Source organism: Chelonia mydas, chromosome 6 (assembly GCF_015237465.2).
Source record: "Chelonia mydas isolate rCheMyd1 chromosome 6, rCheMyd1.pri.v2, whole genome shotgun sequence".
NCBI classification, from domain to species: Eukaryota; Metazoa; Chordata; order Testudines; family Cheloniidae; genus Chelonia; species Chelonia mydas.
In genome coordinates this window covers 34,474,865-34,498,241 of record NC_051246.2, presented here as the reverse complement: position 1 = coordinate 34,498,241, position 23,377 = coordinate 34,474,865, and the positions used below count along the sequence as shown (strand labels likewise).

General features: G+C 40.7%; 1 protein-coding gene across 2 annotated transcripts; it reads right to left on the bottom strand.

The window, feature by feature from the left end:
- Positions 1-1,943: 1,943 nt before the first annotated feature.
- Positions 1,944-21,813, bottom strand: PSMA1 (proteasome 20S subunit alpha 1). Of its 2 annotated transcripts, XM_043549794.1 has the most exons (11): positions 21,498-21,653; positions 18,587-18,631; positions 13,991-14,092; positions 13,304-13,407; positions 12,120-12,208; positions 11,266-11,336; positions 10,239-10,368; positions 9,397-9,476; positions 6,469-6,614; positions 2,643-2,645; positions 1,944-1,956 (listed from the first exon to the last, which is right to left on the bottom strand). In XM_043549794.1, exons 1-9 carry the CDS (start codon positions 21,498-21,500, stop codon positions 6,489-6,491), a joined length of 750 nt encoding a protein of 249 aa, XP_043405729.1. In that variant the 5' UTR covers positions 21,501-21,653; the 3' UTR covers positions 1,944-1,956; positions 2,643-2,645; positions 6,469-6,488. The 2 variants fall into 2 exon arrangements, with proteins under 2 accessions (XP_043405729.1, XP_037755676.1); XM_037899748.2 differs by lacking the exons at positions 1,944-1,956; positions 2,643-2,645 and adding an exon at positions 5,069-5,412 and having other exon boundaries at positions 6,510-6,614; positions 21,498-21,813.
- Between the last annotated feature and the right edge of the window lie 1,564 nt (positions 21,814-23,377).

Sequence of the window (23,377 nt, the reverse complement as noted above, 5' to 3'; positions counted from 1 at the left end):
TTTGTCAATTTAACAAAGAAGTTTATATGTACCAGGCTTGTTATCCCAAGGGGAGTCTGACATGCTTCAGACCGAGTGCACTGCTTCAGGTAGAACAAACAAATAGCTTTATTAACTACAAAGACAGATTTTAAGTGATAGGCAAAAAGTCAGAGTGGTTACTAAAATAAACTAAAAGCACGCAGTCTAAACTTTCAACACTATTAGACTGGGCAACATCTAGATTAAGCAGTTTTTCTCATGCCACTGGATATTACAGTCCTTAATCTACAGGTTTGTTCCTTAAACCTGGGCCAATCTCCTCTGTCTTCTTCTCAGTGTCTTAGTTGCTTGCAGCAAAGGTGGGGGCAGAAGAAGGGCCCAGTATGTGTCCACTCTGTCTGTTTTATACCCTCAGTCCATGTGCTTGGGGAGCACAATTCCAGGCATGTCTGGGGGCATTGCTGAGTCTCTCCAAGCAAGGCTAAGCAATTCCCCTGGTGTGGCCTCATGCAGGTACATCACGGCATTGTAGCTCCCTTGCTGGACAATGGCTGTTGATTGGCTGTTTGACACCCCTGCCCAGACATTGGTTACTTTCCTTGCTGTTGCCTCTAGGGAGCTAATATCTGGCTGATTCCCTAACTTACAGCATGTTTTAGTGACCTCCATACAATAGAATTCTCATAACTTCATATGCATTAATGATATGCATACATGGATAGAGAAATGACTTTCAGCAGATCATAACCTTTCCCCTGATACCTTGCAAGGCATGCTTTATATGTAAGATCACGCTTATATGAAAATGAGGACTATGGGGGTTTCAGTACGCTCCTCCAAGGTGTAGAATGTCACAGGAGGGCTTTGGCTTCCTCAAGCATGGAGTGCTGTTCTGGGAGGGAGAACTGCTGGGAAGAAAAGGGGGTTTACCTGTCCAAGAAGGGGGAAAGCATCTTTGGACAGTCACCAGCCTAGTGAGAATGGCTTCCAACTAGGTTCAAAGGGGGCAGGTGACAAAAGCCTGAAGGTAGGTGTAAAAAATAGGTGACCTTAACAGAAGACTAGAATGTTGGGGGTGAAATGGAAATTAAAATATGGTCATAGGAGCAACAAGAGGGAAAATGGTGGGGGAATCCACTCAACATCTTACATGTCTATATACAAATGCCAGGAGTACAACAGGGAATAAAGCAGGAAGAACTGGACATTTTAGTACAAAAGGTCAATTATTTAATTGGCATCAGGGAGACTTGGTGGGATAAGTCTTATGATTGAAAAAATGGTAAAATGTGTCATAGCTTGTTTAGGAAGGACAGGCATGATAAATAGGGAGGTGGTGTTATACTTGTGCCAAGGGCCAGAAGGAAGTAAAAGGCAGACCAGGTGAAAGTCTCTGGGTAAAGACAAAAGGAGTAAAAAACAGGGGCAATGCTATGGGAGGGGTCTGCTGTAGAGTACCAGATCAGAAGGTGGATAAGGCATTTCTAGAACAAACAACAGAAATATCCCAAACACAAGACCTGGTGGTAATGGGGGACTTCAGGTACCCCAACATCTGTTGGAAAAATAATATGACAAAACACAAAGTGTCCAATAAGTTCTTGGAAGACAATGGAGACAACTTCTTGTTTCAGGTGGTGAAGGAAGTAACTGAGGGACAGCCATTTTAGACTTGATTCTGATTAACAGGGATTTGGTTGCAAATCTGAAAGTGGAAAGCAACTGATGAAAGTGATTATAATATAGATTGCATGATTCGATGGAAAGGAATGGGTGAAAGTAGGAGAATAAGGACAATGGATTTCAAAAAGCAGACTTACCTACCTGAGATTAAGTCCCATGGGAAGAAAATCAAGGGAATAAGAGCTGGCAGTTTCTTAAAGAGAAAGACACAAAAGCTAACAATAAGAATAGTAGGAGGTCAATATAGCTCCATCAGGAGCTCTTTAATGAGCTGAGAATCAAAAAGGAAGCCTCAAAGTGGAAACATGGATGAATTAATAAGGTGTACAAAAGAATAGCACAGGCACACAGGGGAAAAAAAATCAGAAAGGCTAAGGCATAAAATGAATTACAATTGCCAAGGGACATAAAAGATCATAAGAAGATCTTCAAATAAATTAAGAGAAAGAGAAAGACAAAGGAAAGTGCAGGTCTTCTACTTAGCAGGGAAGGAATGCTAATAACTGCTGACACCAAGAAGGCTGAAGTGTTTAATGCCTATTTCGCTTTAGATTTCACTAAAAAATGAAAACACAACACAATATTAGCAACAAGAGGGCAGGAGTGCAAGCCAAATAGGGAAAAAATATTTAGATACATGGGATACACTCAAGTCAGCAGACCCAGATGAAATTCATCCTCACCTACTTAGGGAATTAGCTGAAGCAATCTTGGAACTCTTAGCACTATTTTTGAGAACTCATGGAAGATGGGTGAGGTCTCAGAAGGCTAGAGAAGGGCAAACATGTAACCTGTCTTTAAAAAGGAAAACAAAAAGGACCCAGGGATATATATACCAGTCAGCTTAACTTAGATACCTGGAAGGATTCTGGAACAAATGATTAAATAATCAAGTTATAAGCACCTAGAAGAAAACAGAATTATTACGAAAATAGGAATAGCCAGCACAGATTTGTCAAGAACAAATCATACCAAACAACCTAATTTCCTTCTCTAACAGGACTTCTGGCATAGTGGATACGGGGGAAGCAGTAAACATGATGTACCTTGATTTAAGTAAGGCTTTTGATGCAGTCCCACATGACATTCTTATAAGCAAACTAGGGAGATGCAGTCTAGATGAATTTTCTATAAGGCGGGTGCCCAACTGGTTGAAAAACCTTATTCAAAGAGTAAGTTATCAATAGTTTACATATGCCCTCTGAGTTTGACAGCAGTGGGATCCCTCAAGGGTCAGTCCTGAGTCCGGTACTAGTCAATATTTTCATTAATGACTTGGATAATGGAGTAGAAAGCATGCTCATGAAATATGCAGATAACACCAAGCTGGGAGGGGTTGCAAATATTTTGAAGAACAAGATTAGAAGTCAAAACTACCTCAACAAATGGGAGAATTGGTCTGAATTCAACAAGATGAAATTCAATAAAGGTAAGTGCAAAGTACTTCACTACCTAACTGAAAAAAAAAATCAGATGCACAACTACAAAATGGGGAATAACTGGCTAGGTTAGAATGAGAGTCAACAGTGTGCTGCAGTTGCCAAACAAGCTAATATTGTTCTGGTTTTCATTAAAAGGAGTGCTGTATGTAGGACACGGAATGTAATTGTCCCACTTTACGTGGCACTGGTGAAGCCTCAGCTGGAGTAGTGCATCCAGTCCAGTAAAGGAAAGAGATGGATAAACTGAAGAGTCCAGAGGAGAGCAACAAAAATGATAAAATGTTTAGAAACCTAATCTATAAGGAAAGGTGAAAAAACTGGGCACGTTTAGGTTTCGGTTTTGTTGGTTTTTTGTTTTTTTTTTTTTGGGGGGGGGGCGGGGGGGAGGGAGAAGAGAATGAGGGAGGGACCTGATAAGTCTTCAGTATGTTAAGGGATGTTTTCAGAATGACTGATCAGTTGTTCCCCATATCCACCGAAGGCAGGACAAGAGGTAAATGGGCTTAATCAGCAGCAAGGGAGATTTAGGTTAGATATTAGGGGAAAAAAACCTTTTTAACTATAAAGGGAGGTAAGCTCTGGAACAGGCTTCCAAGGGAGGTTGTGGAATCCCCATCACTGGAGGTTTTTAAGAACGGGTTGGACAAATACCAGTCAGGAATGGTCTAGGTTTACTTGATCTTGCCTCAGTGCAGGGGACTGTACTTGATGACTTCGAGGTCCCTTCCAGCCCTACATTTCTGTGATTTTATGAAAATACAAATCCCACTAACATTTTTGAAATAAAAATGTTTTCTTAAGTATTTAAACACTCTCATATAGTGTTTGCAACCCAACATGACAGCATTGTGCATTAGTGCAAATAACCAATGTGAGATTAGTAACTTACACAACAAAATTTGTTAAAGAACATATTTTTAACCTGACATTTAAGACACAATGAATCCATGCCCCCACCCATTTATATCTTACAAATACCTTTCTTACAACACTAAACGCTAATACAAAGGATACGAGTGTGAAACACGGTGGAAACAAAAATAATGCTGAGTTCATTTGCTTATCACATTTATAGAGCGCCATTGTGCTAAGTGAAAAAAGTATTTGAAACTCACTATAACTTCAGTTGGCATATCAGAATCTATAGCTATGGAATCTCAGTGAGAAACTAGATAAGCTGATCTGTACAACTGTGGCATGGAAAGTCTTGTTATTAAAGGTAATTTAGATTTTATAGCATTCAACTTAAACCCAAACTGTGGCTAAACACGGATTGTGTCATGTGCTGCAGACTGAGATCCATAAAATGCACATGGTTAATAAGTCACAACACAGTCAGGATGGCTTTGGGGCTGGTAACGTCTCTCGTCCCAATCCCACAACTCACCATTTATTTGGTAGAAGAAATGGCCTGTTTCAGGAATAGGAGAATTACATAAGTTTCCTTCATCAGTTCATTTTAGCCCAGTTAGTGCTCTGAAAGTCCCTACCAACCTGATTATTTTTAGTGGCTCTTGTGAAATGAATTTATTGACTCAGTTCATTTCTAAATGAGCAGGGATCCAACATCATTAAACCACCATCAATAAAAGCTGAGATCATCGAACGGAGGCCTCATCAGAAATGCCAAGAACTGACAGCACAGAGAAGTGAACAACCCTCATTACTAGACTTCCAGGTAAAGGTTGAGACATTGATAAGATGCAGAGAAGATAAACAGACCTTCATTTTCCATTTGTCAATTCAGCACCTTTCAAGAGCACTAAATTCATTTTAAAAAAGTAATGAAGCCCACTGATCAGCTACTAGTTTAGTAGCTAATATAACACATGGTCAAATATCTATTGGTACCTAGACACCACTCTGGTGTGTGCCTTGAAAATATATATGAAGAGATAATGCAAGTAATTTGACCAATTATTCTTTTGTGTAACAGATTTAAAACAAATCAATACAGCAAGTTTCAAGAAAGAAAAATTTATTCCAGATGTCCTTACAAGACAATATGCTCTTCATACAAAACAGATTGTATTTTGGTACTTAAAAAAAAAAAAAAAAAAAAAAGATTATACCTTTCCTTTCAGAGAAAAGGTATGACAACTTTGATGCCAGTTTAGGGATATTTGAAAATACTCTAGGACTAATTCCCCTAATTACTATAATATGCATTTGGTTCAGGGTAAAGATTAATGGAGGAACATTCCTATATTGTTATATATAGGTTAACACATGGGCTTATCCACAAATATTAGTGTTCCATTGGTTCTTCTGCCTTTTCTGCAGGTTCCTCAGCAGGTGGAGCAAGCTTAAGGAGAGGAATACAAAAAATGTATTTATTTTATTTTATTTATTTATTTTTTTTACCATAAAAGGGCAGAAGTCAAACAGGAAAGAGACAGCTTTGCACAGGAATTAACTTTGTGATAGGGCTGGCAAAATGCAGCCCACAGATGTACAATGAGGCTCCCATAACCCCCACATTAACATGGAAACAAGGCAAGCAGAGGTGTACAGGCCCCAACATATAATACTCCACCTTCATCAGAGGCATGGCAGAACTGCATGTTGGGACTTACAGTATCTGTAAGCTACATCTTTGAGTTAAAAGGTCAGGGTAATAATATTTTACACTTGTATAGAGCTTGATATGTTCAAAGCACTTTACCAACAGGGTAGAAGCAATCCGCTCTACTTTATGCAAGTTACAAGTGATTCTTCAGCTTCTATCAAGCCTCCATTACCTCCCACTGTCCACATGATGGACTAAGGATTTAAGAAGTTTCATGCAAAAATACATATATTGAAACAGAAGTGTTTCAGCCATCAGAGTAGTTGCTGTACATCTGTCAATTAGGCAAATCCAGGTACTCTAACCAAGGGTCATTATAAACCAATCAAAGAACAGGCTTTTACACAAATCCTTTTAACCCGACACCGATTATGCAAAACTCTGCACTAAGAATTCCCATTCACATACCTACAAAAAACAATGCAGCCTCAGCTTCTGATCACCTCCCTACTCCTCCATCTAGATACAAGAGATTTAATCTAGAGCTAGCAGGATTAATTAAGGTATGAATGGAGGAGAAGAGTTACGTTAGTTTCCTCAAGAGGTAATGAGTAGACAGCTAATACCGAGACTGAGATTAGGAGGAAATTACATAAGGGGATGGGTTTCAGAAGCTGAGATATCCATTTTTGTTGCAGATATATGAGTGGGAGTTCTGACAGCAGTAGCCAGGCACAGACAAGGTGAGAAGATGGAAACAACTTGAGAGAGCTTTCTGCTAATTCAGACTAGTCTGGTTAAATAGACTTCTTGGCCTTCATCTTCAGTCTTATAGCAGAGGATTATAGATACTCAAACTATTTTAAAGATAACTAACTAACTAAGTCACATACCTTCCTCTGTGGTCTTTCTTCAAGTCCCTCCAGGAATGGCGCCACATCATCATCATCATAGATAGTAAACTCCATTTCTTTGCCAACAATTCCAATGGAAACATTCTGTTAAGTACAATGTTAAAAGAACTGAGAAACTGTCTCTTGCGAATCTCTAACTTTATGCAGCTTTTACTTGGGAAATATATCAACTACAGCTTCCTCCTAAGATTAAGATACATTTGGCATAGTGAATCAAATTAAGGAAGGAAATTCTGTATCAGATTTACTTTATGGCAGGCTTCCTTAGAAAAAAGAAAGTGAGGGAGGTTCACTCTCTACAAGGATGCTATCATGTTCCAAAACGTATCAGCCAAAAAGGCAGTTTGATTATTTCAGACAACAGGTTCAGCTCCTTTCATTTTTTGGTTGTGTTTCAGCATTTATAAACAAACATACCATATGATTTTTTAAAATTGCTGGTTTCAGCATGTATTTAGTGTAAATATTTTAAACAAACAAAACTGTCTAAGATGAAAAGCTTTTATTAACCCTGATTCAAAACCCACTAATGTGCATGACTCTTCCTTTTGGAATTCAATGGATTTTGGTTCAACCCCAAAGAGTACCTCAGGAAAACATTACTGTATTAAGTTTCCTGACACCAAAAACAAAATGCAAAACTTATCTTAACATAAACTTTAAGATAATCAAACAGACCTAGGGCCAGATTCTGATGTTAGCAATGCCAGTGTAAATCCAGAGTAATCCCAATGCATTAAACAAACTAGATTTCATTTCAATTAAAATTAATGGAATTTCACGTTATTTATCTGATTACCCAGAGTATCAGTCATCTTCCATAAATCTTTATATATTAAAAGTTGCAGCCTTCTCTCATTGTCTCTTATCCTATGCGTGCACTTGAGTTTCTCAAAGGATATGGGAATGTGATCTAAACATATACTTTAAGAAAATAATAGTAAAAACATATTGGACTATATTATAAGATTGCTAGTAAGGCTAAAATTAGTAACAATTTTAAATTATGCATAGAATTTACTTGACTTCTGCACATCTGATTTAATAAATGATGTCAGTGTGGAACTAAGTATGGTTATTTCACATTTTATTTGGCATTGCTCTAATATCAGATATTTCCGGTCAGGTGTTCCACAGCATGCATCCGATGAAGTGAGCTGTAGCTCACGAAAGCTCATGCTCAAATAAATTGGTTAGTCTCTAAGGTGCCACAAGTCCTCCTTTTCTTTTTGCGAATACAGACTAACACGGCTGTTACTCTGAAACCAGAAATACTGTGGAATCATATTACCTGCCGAGTCAGAATTATATTATCATTTTTATCAATACATGGAACTACAAAGCCTCTTACGGAATGGACTAAAATTGTCCTAAGTTGTGCAAAGAGATGGATCCTTAGAAAGTGGCATGACACTTAAAAGAACGGTAAATTAACATGGCAGAACTGTGTAAAATGAATGATCAAACTGAAGAACTTAATGTGATATGGAAACAGAGTTACAAGATATGGCTTTTTGGCAGAGGTAATAACAGGTGTGGAAATTGGCCAAGGAAGTTCAAGACTTTGTAAAATGTTTGTTGGGTGTTCATGGTTTGTTATTCACATGTGTAGGTTTACTTATTTAATAATCCAGAAAGACTTTTCTTTAAGTCCTCCATATGAGGCACAACGATAACCAACGCAAATCGTGCCTGCATCCCTGTGCATCCCACTGGCCATATGCCTTTTATCAATAGCCTTGTACTGTACCTGAATAATAATATTGCTAGACATGTAAAATATTTAATGAATACTTGGACATAGGCATGAATGAACAAACACATTTCATTACTACTTTAGAAATTTTAAGATGTAACTCCAGGTATTAAGTATGTGAAACTCAAAAAGTGTAAATAAGAAAAAGCACATCGAACACAAAGAAAGATGACCAACATAACCATCTGGGATTCCACTGAGCTTGGCATGTGAAAGTGTTGGAAGCACAATTTGCTTCATATTATGCTCAAGGAGCTCTGCAGCAGCTCCAGAATGTGCAAGACTAGGCTAGGCCAAACAAATAGTTTTGAATGGGGGCTAGTAGCCAGAAAGGGGATAAAAAAAATCACACAGTAGAATTAAAATAGTTTTTTTTTTAAAGTGACCTTAATATAAAAGTGTTTAAAAAAAACTGGTTCAGATGAAAAATTCTCATTGACAGTATTTTATGAGCCCCATAGATAAGATACTAAAATTTTAAGATACTGAAATTTCTCTTATACTGAAAAAATATAAAAAACCTATCTTATAAACCAAAGGACAAGGTCTCAGGGTCAGAAATCATGAGATAAGACTCAGTGCTCCAGCCCCCTTTATATTGTTTTTAGGGGGAACAGTACAGTGTATTTCAAAAACCCCACAAACATGAAGGTAAATACTTTATCTTGAAGAAACCAACAGCAGATTCCAGTTAAAAGTAAATGAACATTTAAGCATGAAGCTGAGTTACTCTATGCTGTAACTAATTTTGCTATGTTCAACAAATCTTAAATAATCATCAATAAAGTTAATAAAATAAAGAAGAGCTATTTTACACAGAAATTTACGAGACTTCACTAACAAGGGAAACAGTCTTCTATTTAGCAGTAACATTATTTTGTTAAAGTCAAACACTAAAAGTTCAGAAAGTTACACTGTAATCGATAAGATTAAGACTCAGAACTGATAGTACACTGATAGTATATGGAATTAGACTCACACTTAAATATATTGTACTTAAATACTAATGTTTGACTCCCACACTTAAAAGGAGGATTACAATACACACCCATACTTAACATCAACTGTGTCTCGGTAATTTCTAGTAAGGAGGAAGATCCTGGTGTTTACCTTGGTGGTCAGATCCTGTTCTGCAGGAAGGGTCTCTCTGAGAGCCCGCAGACCATGTTTAACTAGCTCATTCAGGTTACCTACAAACAATACATTGTCATCAGAAAAACAGTTAACTGTACAATATTGTTTCCTGAGACCCTTCCCTCCCCCACCTTCCATTCCTAGCTGGAAAAATAGTCTGGCTAGCTCCGTCCCGAAACTGCTTTACTCATGTTGCTTCTTTGATAGGTAACTGGAAATCCAAGTATGCCCATAAGGAACCAATCCTTCCCTGCATTCAAGACAATTAAATCACAAAAATAGTATTACACTGTAAGCTAATGGCAAATAAATCCATCTAGGTACTTATATGGTCTCTGGGCCATGATACCTGAGCTGCTTTACTCCCCCACAGCTCTTCAGTGGCCTCTGATAATTATTAAAAATAAAATTAATTTGGGATTTAAAATCCACTTCTTATTTACAGATTAAATATTGTGCAGACAAATAACATGCATATCTTGAAATACTATCCTCTCTCTGAAATGGAAGGAACATCACTTTCTCTAAAAACAAAATTCATTCTTCCTGTTTAACTCTCTCTCAGGTTCTCCAGGCAGACACTTTTCCTTCATTTGGCCTGCTAAACAACTGAAATAAGTTAGACATGAAAACCTGCAGTGTTTTGAATCTACTTTCTTTCTTCCTCCTGATTTACATTGGTTATTTCTATTCAACTCTTATATCTTCGCCTTCTGCACAGTAGTAAATAAATATTACCAGATAAGATGCGATATAAATAAAACAAGCACATATTTAAAGATCATTAGAAAATATAACAGAAGAGTCTCATCACTCACAGTCAACAAACTCAGCCATGCGTCTCTCCAAATAAGTTCGGGCGGACTGTGAACGAGCACCAATGGACATAGCTCTGCAGTCAAAATAGTTTGCAGAAGGACAAGTTTGGAAGATGTGAGGACCCATATCCTGGCAAAAAAGGTGTGAATTTTATAAACTGTTCACAGGAAGGCATGCAGTTTTCTAAAATATTTTTTAGCACTAACTGTGTTACATGATGTTTGTGTCATATATGCATGAAGGTATGTTTTATACTGTGCTTCACATTGCAGTTGTTACATAGTTGCTTCAAGCCTCAATTTTCTAAATTCCCCCTTTTCACTATGTCTTTTAATCAGACGTTTTATGTAAGTTCAATGGATGGCACTGAAAACCCTGTTTCTCTGTAAAATCCTATCAATTGTACTGATCTTATATTATGAATAGCTCCCATTTTATGACCTATTGAACGTATTTCCCAGTGCTTCCCACGTGTACAAATGTACAAACCTGTTCAGGGCTGAACCCTGGCATGCAAGATTCAATCAGGCTGCCCACTACCTTCAACTTGCTTAGTTTGTAAGATCATCAGAACAGTGACTTGTCTGTGCTATACAGAACAAACTGGATAACCAATTCGAAACACCTTAAAGGGGCCCTGATTTTCAAAAGTGGTTAACACCCACCCTCTGAAGGTCAAGCCCCCTTAAAGTGTCTCATTTTGGGCCCCAAAATCATTAGCCATTTTTTAAATTCTAAGCCACATGGGTTCAGGTGTGTATATGTATACATATATGCATCAATACCCACTCCAGGGACCTGAAGAAAAATGACCTTCATTTAACATTTATGAGAATTAACTTTCAGGGTCTAGAAAAAGAGAGGTTCCTCTAGCAAGATGAATATTGATAAGTACTGCTATAGTCAGCCTCCCTCTCAACAAAATGTTAGTTGCTATAAAAGTGAAATATTGTACTGGCTGCATTTTTCTTTTGGATAAATTGAAACGGAAACACACACACACACACACACACACAGTGTACTTACATCATAACCTGCAATGAGCAGTCCTACACCATATGGTCTTCTGCCATATCGCTGTGTTGGTATCTGGGTTTCTTAAACAAGCTAAGGACTCTTCACAAAGAACAAGTTAATACCTTTTAAATTTTATTCTTAATCCAAGTAAAACTCCCTCAGAACTGCTATATGGTTTGTTAGCCATTTCCTGGAAAAAACTTATTCCAGAGAAACAGATCTCATCATCTGTCTTGAGCACCAATGGTAAGGTCTTCTTCACCTCCAATCAGACCTATAGCAATTAGTTTCCCCAAACAAAGTGACTGGAATATTCAGGAAAGTAATATGAGTGACTGATTTTATGTTAGTCTGGTCAATTTCATCCCCGTTTCCTTTGATGCACTTGCTTTTATCAGGTACAATGGATGTACGAAATGCTTAGTGTGTTCCAGAGATAGGCAATTAAGGCATGTAAGTAAGGAATGAGGCAGTAACATTAAATGTGCTCTTTCCATCAGAAAGTGACATTATCTGGGGCTTTTTAAGTGATCCAGAAAACAAGTATTCAAAAAATTGTTTCCAGTTCTACAGTAGGTCTCCTGCATGGCACTTCATTGCCTTGTCTACGAATTCCATGGATGAGGAAAGGATGTCCTCCCAAAGAACAAACAAGATCTTTGCATCTATTTCCTGTAACTTTCAAGGTAATCTTTGCTTGAAATAAAACAAATAAAATAAATATTTTGGTATAAAAGAGTTCTAAACACATCAACAAAGTGAAAACTGAACTGAATTTTAAGAAAAGCATGGAGTTATTACATGTCAAATACAGTGTATATATATATAGATATAGATATATATCTAAAACATAAAAAGGATACTGCTTCCAATTAGAGACACTAGACGGGACACTGGGAGAGGTCTGTCAAACACAAATCTAGAATCCAGACACTCCTGACGCATGAAATTACTATAAGAAGAGAAAATAAAAATACATGGATCACAAACAGAAGGAAGCTCCTCCAACTTGACATTTTCCTCTTTAAGCTTGTTTGTGTGTGGGTGTGTATTTTTATTACAGTTTCAGCATTGCCTATGAAGACCAAAAATGCCACTATAAAATTACATTTTATGAGCCATCATTGTATAGAAGACCACATGCATGAAAGAATATTGTACAGATGAAACACTATGAATGAAGGTAAAACAGATGTTTATAGAATATGCAGTGAAGAGGGGTTATTTGGATGAAAATGAATAGGAAATATTCCTTTGGAATGTTATTGCAATGAATATGTAAGCGGCTCTTTGTATGCCTTTTCTGTCACTTTCTACCCAACCAAGGAATCCTTCTTGCTCATTTTATATTTATCTCGTTTGCCAGAACCACACAGCCAGCTGAGAGTTCAAAAGAATACCTCTCTAGAGTTGATCTACATCACTAGCTGAAGGAATTGTTAGTAGCCAATGTGTGATGTACACTTCTGAGACTGCTCAGTCTCAACCAGCTTGGGGAAGCAAGACAATTGGACAGGGAATAAAGCCGAGCAATTAAACCCTGGCCCGACTGAAACCCATGGGAGTTCTGACATTTACTTTAATAGGACAAGGATTTCACTCCTGGTCTCTTGCATATTAGTGCGAGACCAGTAACCACAGGCAAGTTCTCTTAGCTGGCCCCATTAAATGACAGTATGAGAAGTCTGTTTTCTTTTTTTTTTTTTACTTCATTGTTACTAGAATACTGTACACATTAGTCACTAAGGGCTCGTCCACATTACCTGCTGGATCGACAGGCAGCGATCGATCCAGCGGGGGTCGATTTATCGCATCTAGTCTAGACGCAATAAAGCGACCGCCTTCCCGTCGACTCCGGTACTCCACCAGGGCAAGAGGCGCAGGCGGAATTGACGGAAGGGGCGTCAGCCATCCACTTACTGCAGTGAAGATACCGCGGTAAGTAGATCTAAGTACATTGACTTCAGCTACATTATTCACGTAGCTGAAGCTGCATAACTTAGATCGATCTCCCACCCCCAGTGTAGACCCGGGATAAGACACTCACCACAACAGTCTTGCATCAGCAGTAAGCCCAGCAATTGAGATGCCAATATGGTTGTCAACATACAGGATTTTTTTCTGATGAGCTGCCAATTCAGACTGTGCTCTCTATATACAAAAAAACCATATTAGTCATACAAATTATTGCAGCACACTTTAAACAATGTGTCAGTCAATAGGGACAATGCTTAAAAAAAATTGCGAGCAACTATCAGTAAGGACTGAACACTTACAGCCCCAAATCTGTAACCTTGCAATAGACATAAGACATAAAGGGCTGATCCCACCCCAATAAGAAATGTACTGAAGAAAAAAAAGCGGATTGTAAATATTTTATATGAATTTATTTCCTCTTTATTTGGGAGGGTCAGTTGAACCAATATATATTTGGCTTTTTAACTAGACAATTTCATCAATTTCTTCCATTTCTACCACAGGATTAAGACCCATTTTATCACAGATTAATCAAAATATTAGTAGTTCTACACCAGTGCTAAAACATATGAAAATGTGTAAATCTTACTTTCTAATGTATAAAAGAAAAAAAAGTTATAAAATTCACCTGCCCCAAACCAGAAATTTACCTCCCCTTATCTGACATTTTAATTGAACAATGATAAAAGCCTTGGATTTACCATGTTTGCGCTTGCAAGAAGAAAAAAGTAATTCCAATGTTTTTTCTTAAATTTACCTTTAGAGCAACCAGAACAGCATGGGTTTTTGACTTCAGCCCCACAGTAGCTGAGCCTTGCTTGACAGCTTCCATAGCATATTCTATTTGATGAATTCGGCCCTACAGAATGAAGTAAATTAACAACTCTAAAATTGATTCTCCATATAAGAAAGGTAGAGACTCTGCAATAACTACACAGAAAGGGTGAAATCCTGGCCCTATTAAAGTAAATGAGAATTTTGCCATGGACTTAAGTGGGCCAAGATTTCACTCAAGATTAATTAAGAACAGAGTTTTCAGTCTCAACTGAAATCAGACCTTTAACTGATTTGTGAGGTTGTTGGTTTTACATTTATCACAACAGTGAAAGATCTACCAGAAATATCTAAAACACTCTTATTTTCCACTGAGATAAGAAGGGATTTCAGTAATAGGGGATAAGACATTTCCTGTCACAGAGTACTTTGAAACCATTATGGGCTGTCCCATATACATCTATTTATTGACTAAGAACTGCATGGTTGACACAGAAGATCACAAGTCATGTGTCAAAATCCTTTCCAGTCTTTGAAATGTATATTCTTGACTCTAATAGAAAGATTGACAGCATGCACCATTAAGGCCTGATTACTCCTTTATGGCACCATAAACAGCAACAGATCCAAAAAATAATATTATGGTGTCACACCACTGCATCTGCTGCACCACTGCCTTAAGTCCACCTACTAATTTTTATTTGTTTATTTTTTAAAAAACAAGAGTTTGTGGAGAAGTAATTTCAACCTGTGGAGAATAGCTATTTTAATTGTCCTTTTTAAACACCTCTTTGTCATAGTATCAAGGTACAACAAAGTATAAATAATATCAGATAAAAAATAAAACTGAGCAGTAGTTAAGGCAGTAATTAGGCACCAGTAACAAATATCTTAAGGAACATTACAGTTTTAAAAATAAAACAGATGTATACCAGGAAATTCAAAGTTAAAGTCACACAGATGAAAAAGTTGGAAAGAACTAAAATGCAGAATTCAGGTACCTAGAATGTGAACTCTGCACTTATGTCTCACCCCATATAATGTTTGTATATCACTAACAAGTACCATATCTGATTAAGAGCAATTACTTGGCTGTTCATCCTAGAACACTGGTGCCTGGGGGCATATTAAATCCCGCATGCTTCAGCATTTCACATGCAGCTTCAAACCATGTTTGCTGCAGTTTTCATATGGCTTAGTATATGTGGCATAAACATAAGGGCATATCAAGTTTAAGATTTCTTCTGTGGATAGTTCAGTTACAACACAACACCAGGGTTTTATATCAGACAGGCAAGATAGGAATTGGGTAGGCCTTTGGCAAACCTAGGAGTATAGCACTCACATACTATGGTGATGGGCAACCTTACAGAAGACACAGTGTAGTAACATAACACCTTTCATTCAAGGATCTCAACACCATAGTTTGAAAATTGTACCAGACATGTACCAGTCTGCAGTCAATACTACAGAATAGGGAAGGCCCGAGGGCAAACTTGTAAGATTGTAACTGTGGCAGTCTGGCTTCTTGATACTACCAAACACACTGCCCAACTGGTTAGCTGCTTTGAAATGAGATCTGTCACTCATAACAGGGCACATGATCTCACAGTAAAGATCTGTGAAGGCAAATCTAAGCCTCACGATTTTATTTTCCGGAATTTGTATTTGATTAAAATCTTCACTAATAATAACTGCCATGCAGAAACAGTAATTTTTACAGTTTACACTAACATTAATAAACTTTAAAAATAGCTTACATCTCTGATTTTGCTAAAATCTAGAAGTGAGTCAGTTTTCAGATCTCAATTTCTGTAATTTGCTACAAGTATCAGAAAAAGATTGGACTCACTAAAACTTAGGCAATTAAGAGGTTTGCTTGTTAGTTTTCAGAAGATTCATTCTGCACTCAAACACTAACCTCTAAGTTTTGAAAAGGTACATTATTCATATCAAATGGTTTAATTCCTGCTACATGTAAATCTCTATGCAGCCTTAACTTGGAGCCATTGTGAGGCCTCCATAATTACATATTGTATATTACAGCAGATACCAAGTAAATACATAGAAAACTGACAAGGCACTGTAACTACAGAATGTTAGTGCATCACAGAGACACCTTGTCCTTTTGTAATTCAACTCTTCAATTTTTTGCATTTTCCCACTCTCCATTTTATGTTTGTAAATATCTCATTCAATATATTAATCAGGGTGGTTAAAAATCAATGATTTTTTTAATCAGATTTTTTAAATTTAAATCAGATTTTTTTGATAAAATGATTTTGAGGAAAAAACCTATCTAAAGATAGGTTTCAGAGTAACAGCCGTGTTAGTCTGTATTCGTAAAAAGAAAAGGAGTACTTGTGGCACCTTAGAGACTAACCAGTTTATTTGAGCATGAGCTTTCGTGAGCTACAGCTCACTTCATCGGATGCATAGCATATCGTGCGATATGCTATGCATCCGATGAAGTGAGCTGTAGCTCACGAAAGCTCATGCTCAAATAAACTGGTTAGTCTCTAAGGTGCCACAAGTACTCCTTTTCTTTTTATCTAAAGATAGTTTTAATTAAGATACATTATAGCTCAAAGATATCTCACCATGGAATAGGGATTATAAATTCTAATTCTATAGTATGAGACAATATATTAATGTAATGTTTAAGAAAAAAGTTTTGTAAATGAGTTCCAATAGTTCATGGATTAGGGACCCAATCTTATGGGGTTCCAGGGGCTTCTGTATAGAAAGATTAACCTAAATAATCTATCTACCCCATGAGACTCAGTGCTTAGTCTAGAACGTAGGTGGGAAAACTACGGCCAGCAGGCCACATCCGGCCCGTGGGACCTTCCTGGCCCAGGAGGCTAGCCCCCGGCCCCTCCCCCACAGCCTGAGCTCACTGCGCAGTCAGCGCAATGCTCTGAGCGACAGAGCTGCGAGCTCTTGCTGCACAGTGGCATGGCTGGCTCGGCTGCCTGTCCTAGTGCTCTGGGCAGCGTGGCTGCAGCGCCACCAACCACCGGTGCTCCAAGCAGCACGGTAAGGGGGTAGGGAACAGGGGGGGTTGAATAGAGGGCAGGGGAGTTCGGGGTGGTGGTCAGGGGGGCGGACAGGGGTCGGGGCGCTAAGAGGGCGGGGAACAGGGGGGTTGAATGGGGCCAGAGATCCCAGGGGGCAGTCAGGAAGAAGGTGGGGGGGTTGGATGGGGCGGTGAGAGCCAGTCAGGGGCAGGGGTTCCAGGGATGGTCAGGGAGCAGGGGTGGTTGGATGGGGCAGGGATCCTGGGGGGGCAATCAGGAATGAGAGGAGGGGTTGGATGGGGCAGCGGAGGGTAGTCAGAGGTGGGGGTGGCGGGGTGGAGTCCGGGGGCAGTCAGGGAACAGGGAGGGGTGGATGGACAGCTGGGGGGGGGTCAGGAATGAGAGGAGGGGTTGAATGGGGTGGCGGGGGGGCAGTCAGGCGCAGACGGTCCAGGGGTGGTCAGGGGACAGGGAGGGGTGGATGGGGCAGGGGTCCCGGGGGTCCCGTCGGGGGGCAAGAAGCAGGAGGTTGAGGGGGGTCGGATAGGGGGCCGGGCCATGCCTGACTGTTTGGGGAGGCACAGCCTCCCCTAACCGGTCCTCCATACAATTTCAGAAACCCGATGTGGCCCTCAGGCCAAAAAGTTTGCCCGCCCCTGGTCAAAAAGATACCATCAAAGATACTTAGTTTTGCAGTTCTCAAACTGTGGATTTGTGTCTCCAGAGATAACATGCTTGTTAACAGCAGAAATGTTTTAAAATAAATAAATATAGGAGGTGAGAGATAACAGACCTCAACCCTATTGTCCCTCCACAAATTTGTGTACACAGAGTCAGTCCCTTACCTCTCTCTAAAAGTGCAACGTTTAAAAAAGTTCAATGAACAGAATATTGTTGGGGACAGAATAGATCTGGACAAGGAGAAGAAGTCTGGAGATAAATGTGAGAAGGGAGGGACAGGCAGTAGAAACAAAAGTGAAACTGTTTGAGCAACATATTCCAGAATGCACTTTTATGTAGAAATCCAAGATTAAATCGAGTCTTTCCGACTAGTGATTTAAATCAATTTGATTTAAATCAAATCCACCCTGATATTAATTGATCAAGTTGCTTGTGTACACTGATTATATAACTGAATGTTTCTACATTTCACATTACAAAAGCAATCTGAAGTGTTGGATGATTGCCCCCCAGCAATACTCCAACATTAGGGTTTAAAATGAACTAAACATACTCCTGCAGAACATATCTAGTAAATAGTAATATATCTTCTGTACACAAGCAAAATGCTGGTTAATAAAATTATTGTAAAGTCCAACTATAAAAACAAAAATCAAACTTCATCCTCAAAACTGCATATTTAACAGTTCCCTGGTGTGTTAAGACACAACATTATTCATACTGTGCTTTAAAACATCCAAAAGTTGCTTTATGGAGCAGCACCCGCAGCACTATACTCTTTGAGCTATGAGAACAGGACATCCACTGCCTTCATGCCACTACCATAATAGTGAGAAAAGGAAAAATGGAAAGCAAGTAACGCGATTATATTCTTTTACCTGAGGGCTCCAGACAGTGACATCATTGTCATACTGGTTGCGAAACTGTGAACAAAACCAATTCATTAGTATGAAAATAATACGAAACTGGGAAAAGAAAACCTTTGAGCATTCAATTATATTAATTTTCTTTGCTTAATCCAACATACACAATTTCTCCAGTCTGAAACAAGAGCTTGACCACAATATATTTTTCTGCACATTTACCATCATTATTTAGTAAACACAACATTACTGTATCAGCATAATACTTACTGTGCTCTGAATTACTTTAACACGAAATGACACCGCAAAACATTTTCAGCATAAGATACATAGTATACATTTGACTTGCACTGTGAACCTAAAACCTAACTACAGTACCCTGGCAACAAGAAATTATGAGACAAATGCTTTTTAAAGATATTTAACCCAAAAGCCATCACCAGCCTGTTTACACACTGATGGGTCTGCATCTGAGCAGCAATCTTGATATAGCTAGTTTGGGGGCAGTGGAAAGCTTCACTGCACTATAATCCCCTGAGAAACATGCAGAAATTCCTATTAATTTCCTGCATGGGTTAATGATAATCCTGTCTGCATTAACTAACACCAATTCTAAATTGTCTACAGATTTTTTGGGTGGGAAGCCAGAGTGTTCAAGCATGGGCAGCCAATCAATGATACCAAAGCTCTCTTAGGAGCCATGTTACTGGTGAGGAATGCCGAGCTGCAGCAAAAAGAAAATTGTTTAGTCTTCACTGCTAGTATTCATTACACAGCGGACAATTGTGAACCTGTCACGAATCAGGTGAATTTCATTCTGCTGTTGCTTGAAAAAAACTAGTACCCTGGAGCTTTAACTGTGGTGAGGAGAAATATTTACACAGAGCTTGGGGGGAGGGTTGAGTAGAAGGTGTCCCCTTCACTTCCCACCTATCAGAATGCTGCAGCATTCTAAAGATCTAAAGTATAGATCTTGACACCAAGGTCTTATCTATACTCCATAAATTTATTGTGCTATGAACTTTGTAGGTCCTCTGTACACTTGTAAAACACAGTCGATCCACTCACAAAGATGTTACAAATGATTTACAATGTGACGTATACATTTTGGATTAGACTTTCTTTTTCCAGGGGGTAAATATTGATTTATATTTCAGCCTGCATTGGTTTAGTGCTAGCATGAAGAGCACTGAAACAGTTGAAACTAGAGCAATTCAGTCCTCCAACTACTGTTCCACATATGGCCTTTCAAAATCCCCCAGCTCAATTGTTCTGTTCCAGTTCTGTCCACACCTTATTTTTGGTGAATAGAGATGCTGTAGTCCCAAAAATAGACTATCCACTCTGACTGAACTACAGCTATTCCTGTCATCTATGCTATAAGAGACTATAGCATAGGATTCCATTGCTACACAAGATGATTTGTAAAATACAAATGTGTCTTACACAGTGGCAGTTTTCTACTTCATTGTTGATGGGTCAATTAAAAGATACTGCCTAATGAATTGTAAGTTTCTAAAGCCAACTGTGATTAAGCTGATAGGCAATGCTAGCTTGCCATGTAATCATTAAAACTTTAGGCCCCTTTCCTGAAATAAGCACTCTACACACAGAATCCTGGGCCTGTGGATAGTCTCACCAAAATCAAAGGATTACTGTGTAATGCAAGCACCTGGATCCATTAACCCAACAGTTCATTGTTCCTAAACTAAAGCCCCAGTTCAGCAGGGTACTTAAGCATTTGTAACTTTAAATAAGTAATGGGGCTACAAACATGCTTAGTTAAGCACATGCTCAGGTACCTTGCTGAATCATTCATGGCTCAAAACTCTGCAATTGTTTCATTTTCTGTGCTCTGATTTTTGTTCTACTGAAAAATAAGTGTTTGTTTCTCCTAACAGGAAGTTAGTTAACTAATGATTTCAAAATGCACTGAAATAAAGAGTTTGTTTGCATTTCAAACAATTATAAGAAAATTATAAAACAGCTACAGGTATGTAATTTCCTTATAATGGCTTCTTGTACATAGCTACTACGGGGATTAACCTGAAATGACAGCAAAATGCTACTATTAACATGGCATAAAGCATCATAAACTCTTGGATTTACATGATAACTCACACCACTGGCACATAACATAATACATGTACATAATGTTAGGCCCAGATATTTGCACTTGTGAGTATTTTTTCTGTTTATATACAGTGACTTGTAAAATATTCTCCCTTATTGCACAGTAAAGCATATCTAAAGTATACAGGGTTTGATTTTATGTTATCTGTTATTCCACTTGTCTTTTCGGAATTAGAAATTAAAAGCTACTATAATTCAACTTGGCTCATGGGGAATGGACTCAGATGGGGAAACAGATTTGGCTTGTGTGGGCTGAGAACATGGGAGGGTTATAGGAGACTGGGGTAGGCCGGTGTGGGGGGGGGGGGTCTGTCTGTCTCTGAATGGAGGAAGGGTTGCTGTGGAGAGGAGAAGATCTATGTGAAGCGGGAGGTCAGACTGCAGGGAAGGGGGCTGCTCGGGGAGTCAGTCTCTCTGGGGGATGGTCTCCGAAGGGAGACGGATGCTCTATGGTGGGGCAGGCCGGTCTCTGAACGGAGGGAGCTCGAGGGGGGGAGGCTCGGTTGCTCTGTGAAAGGCGGGGGCGGGTTTCGCTGGGCTCGGGCCGGGCGGAGGAAGCCGCAGGACCCGCTAAAGGCGAAGCTGAGCCAGGTTGTCCCCGCCGGTTGCCGGAGCGGCGCGCGGACATCCCCCTCGGCCTGGCCCGGCCGCACATGGGAAGCGCTGACTCACGGCCCCTCCCACATCCCGCCACCGGGTCGGCCCGGGCTCGGCAGCGGTCCAAGGCTCGACGGGTGCCCGCTCCCCGGCCCCGGCCCCGGCCCTGGCCCCGGCCTAGCGACCCCTTCCTCACCATCTTCCTTCCCCCCACTCCGGCGCGAGCTCCTGACCGGCGAGCTGCTCCGCGAGCGATAAGTCTGGGCTGAGAGATTAGAACTTCCGCCCTCTCCCCAGAGAAGAGTAGCCGCTCCCAGATTCATCGATCGAAGGGCGGAGGGGGCTGTGCCTCCTTCTCCAGCCGAGGCCCTGCGGAGCCGGACAGCGCGTGCGCACTGCCTAGCCGGGGGCCAGACCGGGGAGGGGTGAGAGACGTCAGCAAAGCCTGCCTATGAGGCGTGGGCCGTCTCCGGGACGGAAGCCCGCTGCTCTCTCCGCTGGGCGGGCAGGTGCTCTGTGCCTGGTCCAGGGCCGACCCGTGACTGGGCCGCGAGCCTGCGCAGACGCCGTCACTGCCCCGTGTGTCTGTGAAGCGGCAGTGAGAGGCCGCGTCGCCGGTCTAGCCCTTTGGGTTGCAACATCACCGGTGACGCCGCTGCCACCCGCCTGCCTTGCCAGGTCATGTCAGCTAGCCAGGGACCGTCCGCGTAAAGCGTGGCTGGGCCGCCGCAGCGAGCCGCACTCTCCGGGGCGGGCCAGCTCCCTGAAACTTCCTTTGGCTTCTCACCCAGACACGGGCAATGGGTGAAAAAATGCCTGGGACTGTGTACGCGCCACTGAAAATGAGGTGCAGGCTTTGTTCTAAACGGTAGCAGAGGCAGTTCATGTTCTTTGCCAAAAGCAGAGGTGAAGATTTTTTTTTCCCGGATACACCATTTCCGCTGGGAAGTTCTCTCTCAGATCCCCAAGAAAGCAGCATCCAAATGTCTACTTCTCAATTTCTCAGGCTCCAGCGTGACATACCTTAGAACCAAAGGAAACATAAAACGAATGTCATTAGTTGCTTTGTAGCAGCCCTTCAACTCACGGATAACATTGTCCAAAATGGCATAGAACACATTCCTTCTGAATAAAGGCTCAGCGTCATCTGGGGTGATAGAACATGATTCCTCAGGTGTCTCATAATGAAATTGTTTCAGTTTCCTACCTCTCTATTGTCATAAGGGTGGCAAAATTCCCGTACCTTTTCTCACAAGGCATGCTTCCAACAGAAGTATGGGACACTGATCTTGAAGTTGCATTAATTCTTCAATAACATCAGCAGTGAGAAATTACTCTGATCAAGACAGGTTTCAGAGTAGCAGCCGTGTTAGTCTGTATTTGCAAAAAGAAAAGGAGTACTTGTGGCACCTTAGAGACTAACAAATTAATTTGAGCATAAGCTTTCGTGAGCTACAGCTGACTTCATCGGATGCTGCATTGATGGGCTTCTGGCCGGTGCCTACCTTAGGCTAGGGCAGGGGTGGGCAAACTTTTTGGCCTGAGGGCTACATCTGGGTATAGAAATTGTATGGCGGGTCATGAATGCTCACGAAATTGGGGGTTGGGGTGTGGGGGGGGTGGTGAGGGCTCCGGCTGGAGGAGAGGGCTCTGGATGGGGATGAGGGATTTGGGTTGCAGGAGGGTGCTCTGGGCTGGGACCGAGGGGTTTAGAGGGTGGGAGGGGGATCAGGGCTGGGGTGCAGGGGTGGTTGAGGCTCTGTCTGGGGGTGCAGGCCCTGGGGTGGGGCTAGGGATGCAGGGTTTGGGGTACTGGCGGGTGCTCCGGGCTGGGACTGAAGGGTTTGGAGGGCAGCAGGGGGATCAGGCTTGGGGCACGAGTTGGGGCTCAGGGATGCAGGCTCAAGGCAACACTTACCTGAAGCAGCGGCATGTCCCACCTTCCGGCTCCTACGCAGAGGAGCGGCGCCAGCCAGGTGGCTCTGTGCACTGCCCCATCTGCAGGTGCTGCCCCTGCAGCTCCCGTTGGCTGTGGTTCCCAGCCAATGGAAGCTGCGGGGGGTGGGGCAGCATGCA

Bases quoted from the DNA above. Each gene is read 5' to 3' on its own strand.
- PSMA1 (XM_037899748.2), bottom strand. The intron at 6,615-9,396 runs GTAAACACCAGG...TGTACTTAACAG, and splicing joins AACAGGATCTGACCACCAAG to AATGTTTCCATTGGAATTGT. The intron at 5,413-6,509 runs GTATGTGACTTA...CCTCTCCTTAAG, and splicing joins AAGAAAGACCACAGAGGAAG to CTTGCTCCACCTGCTGAGGA.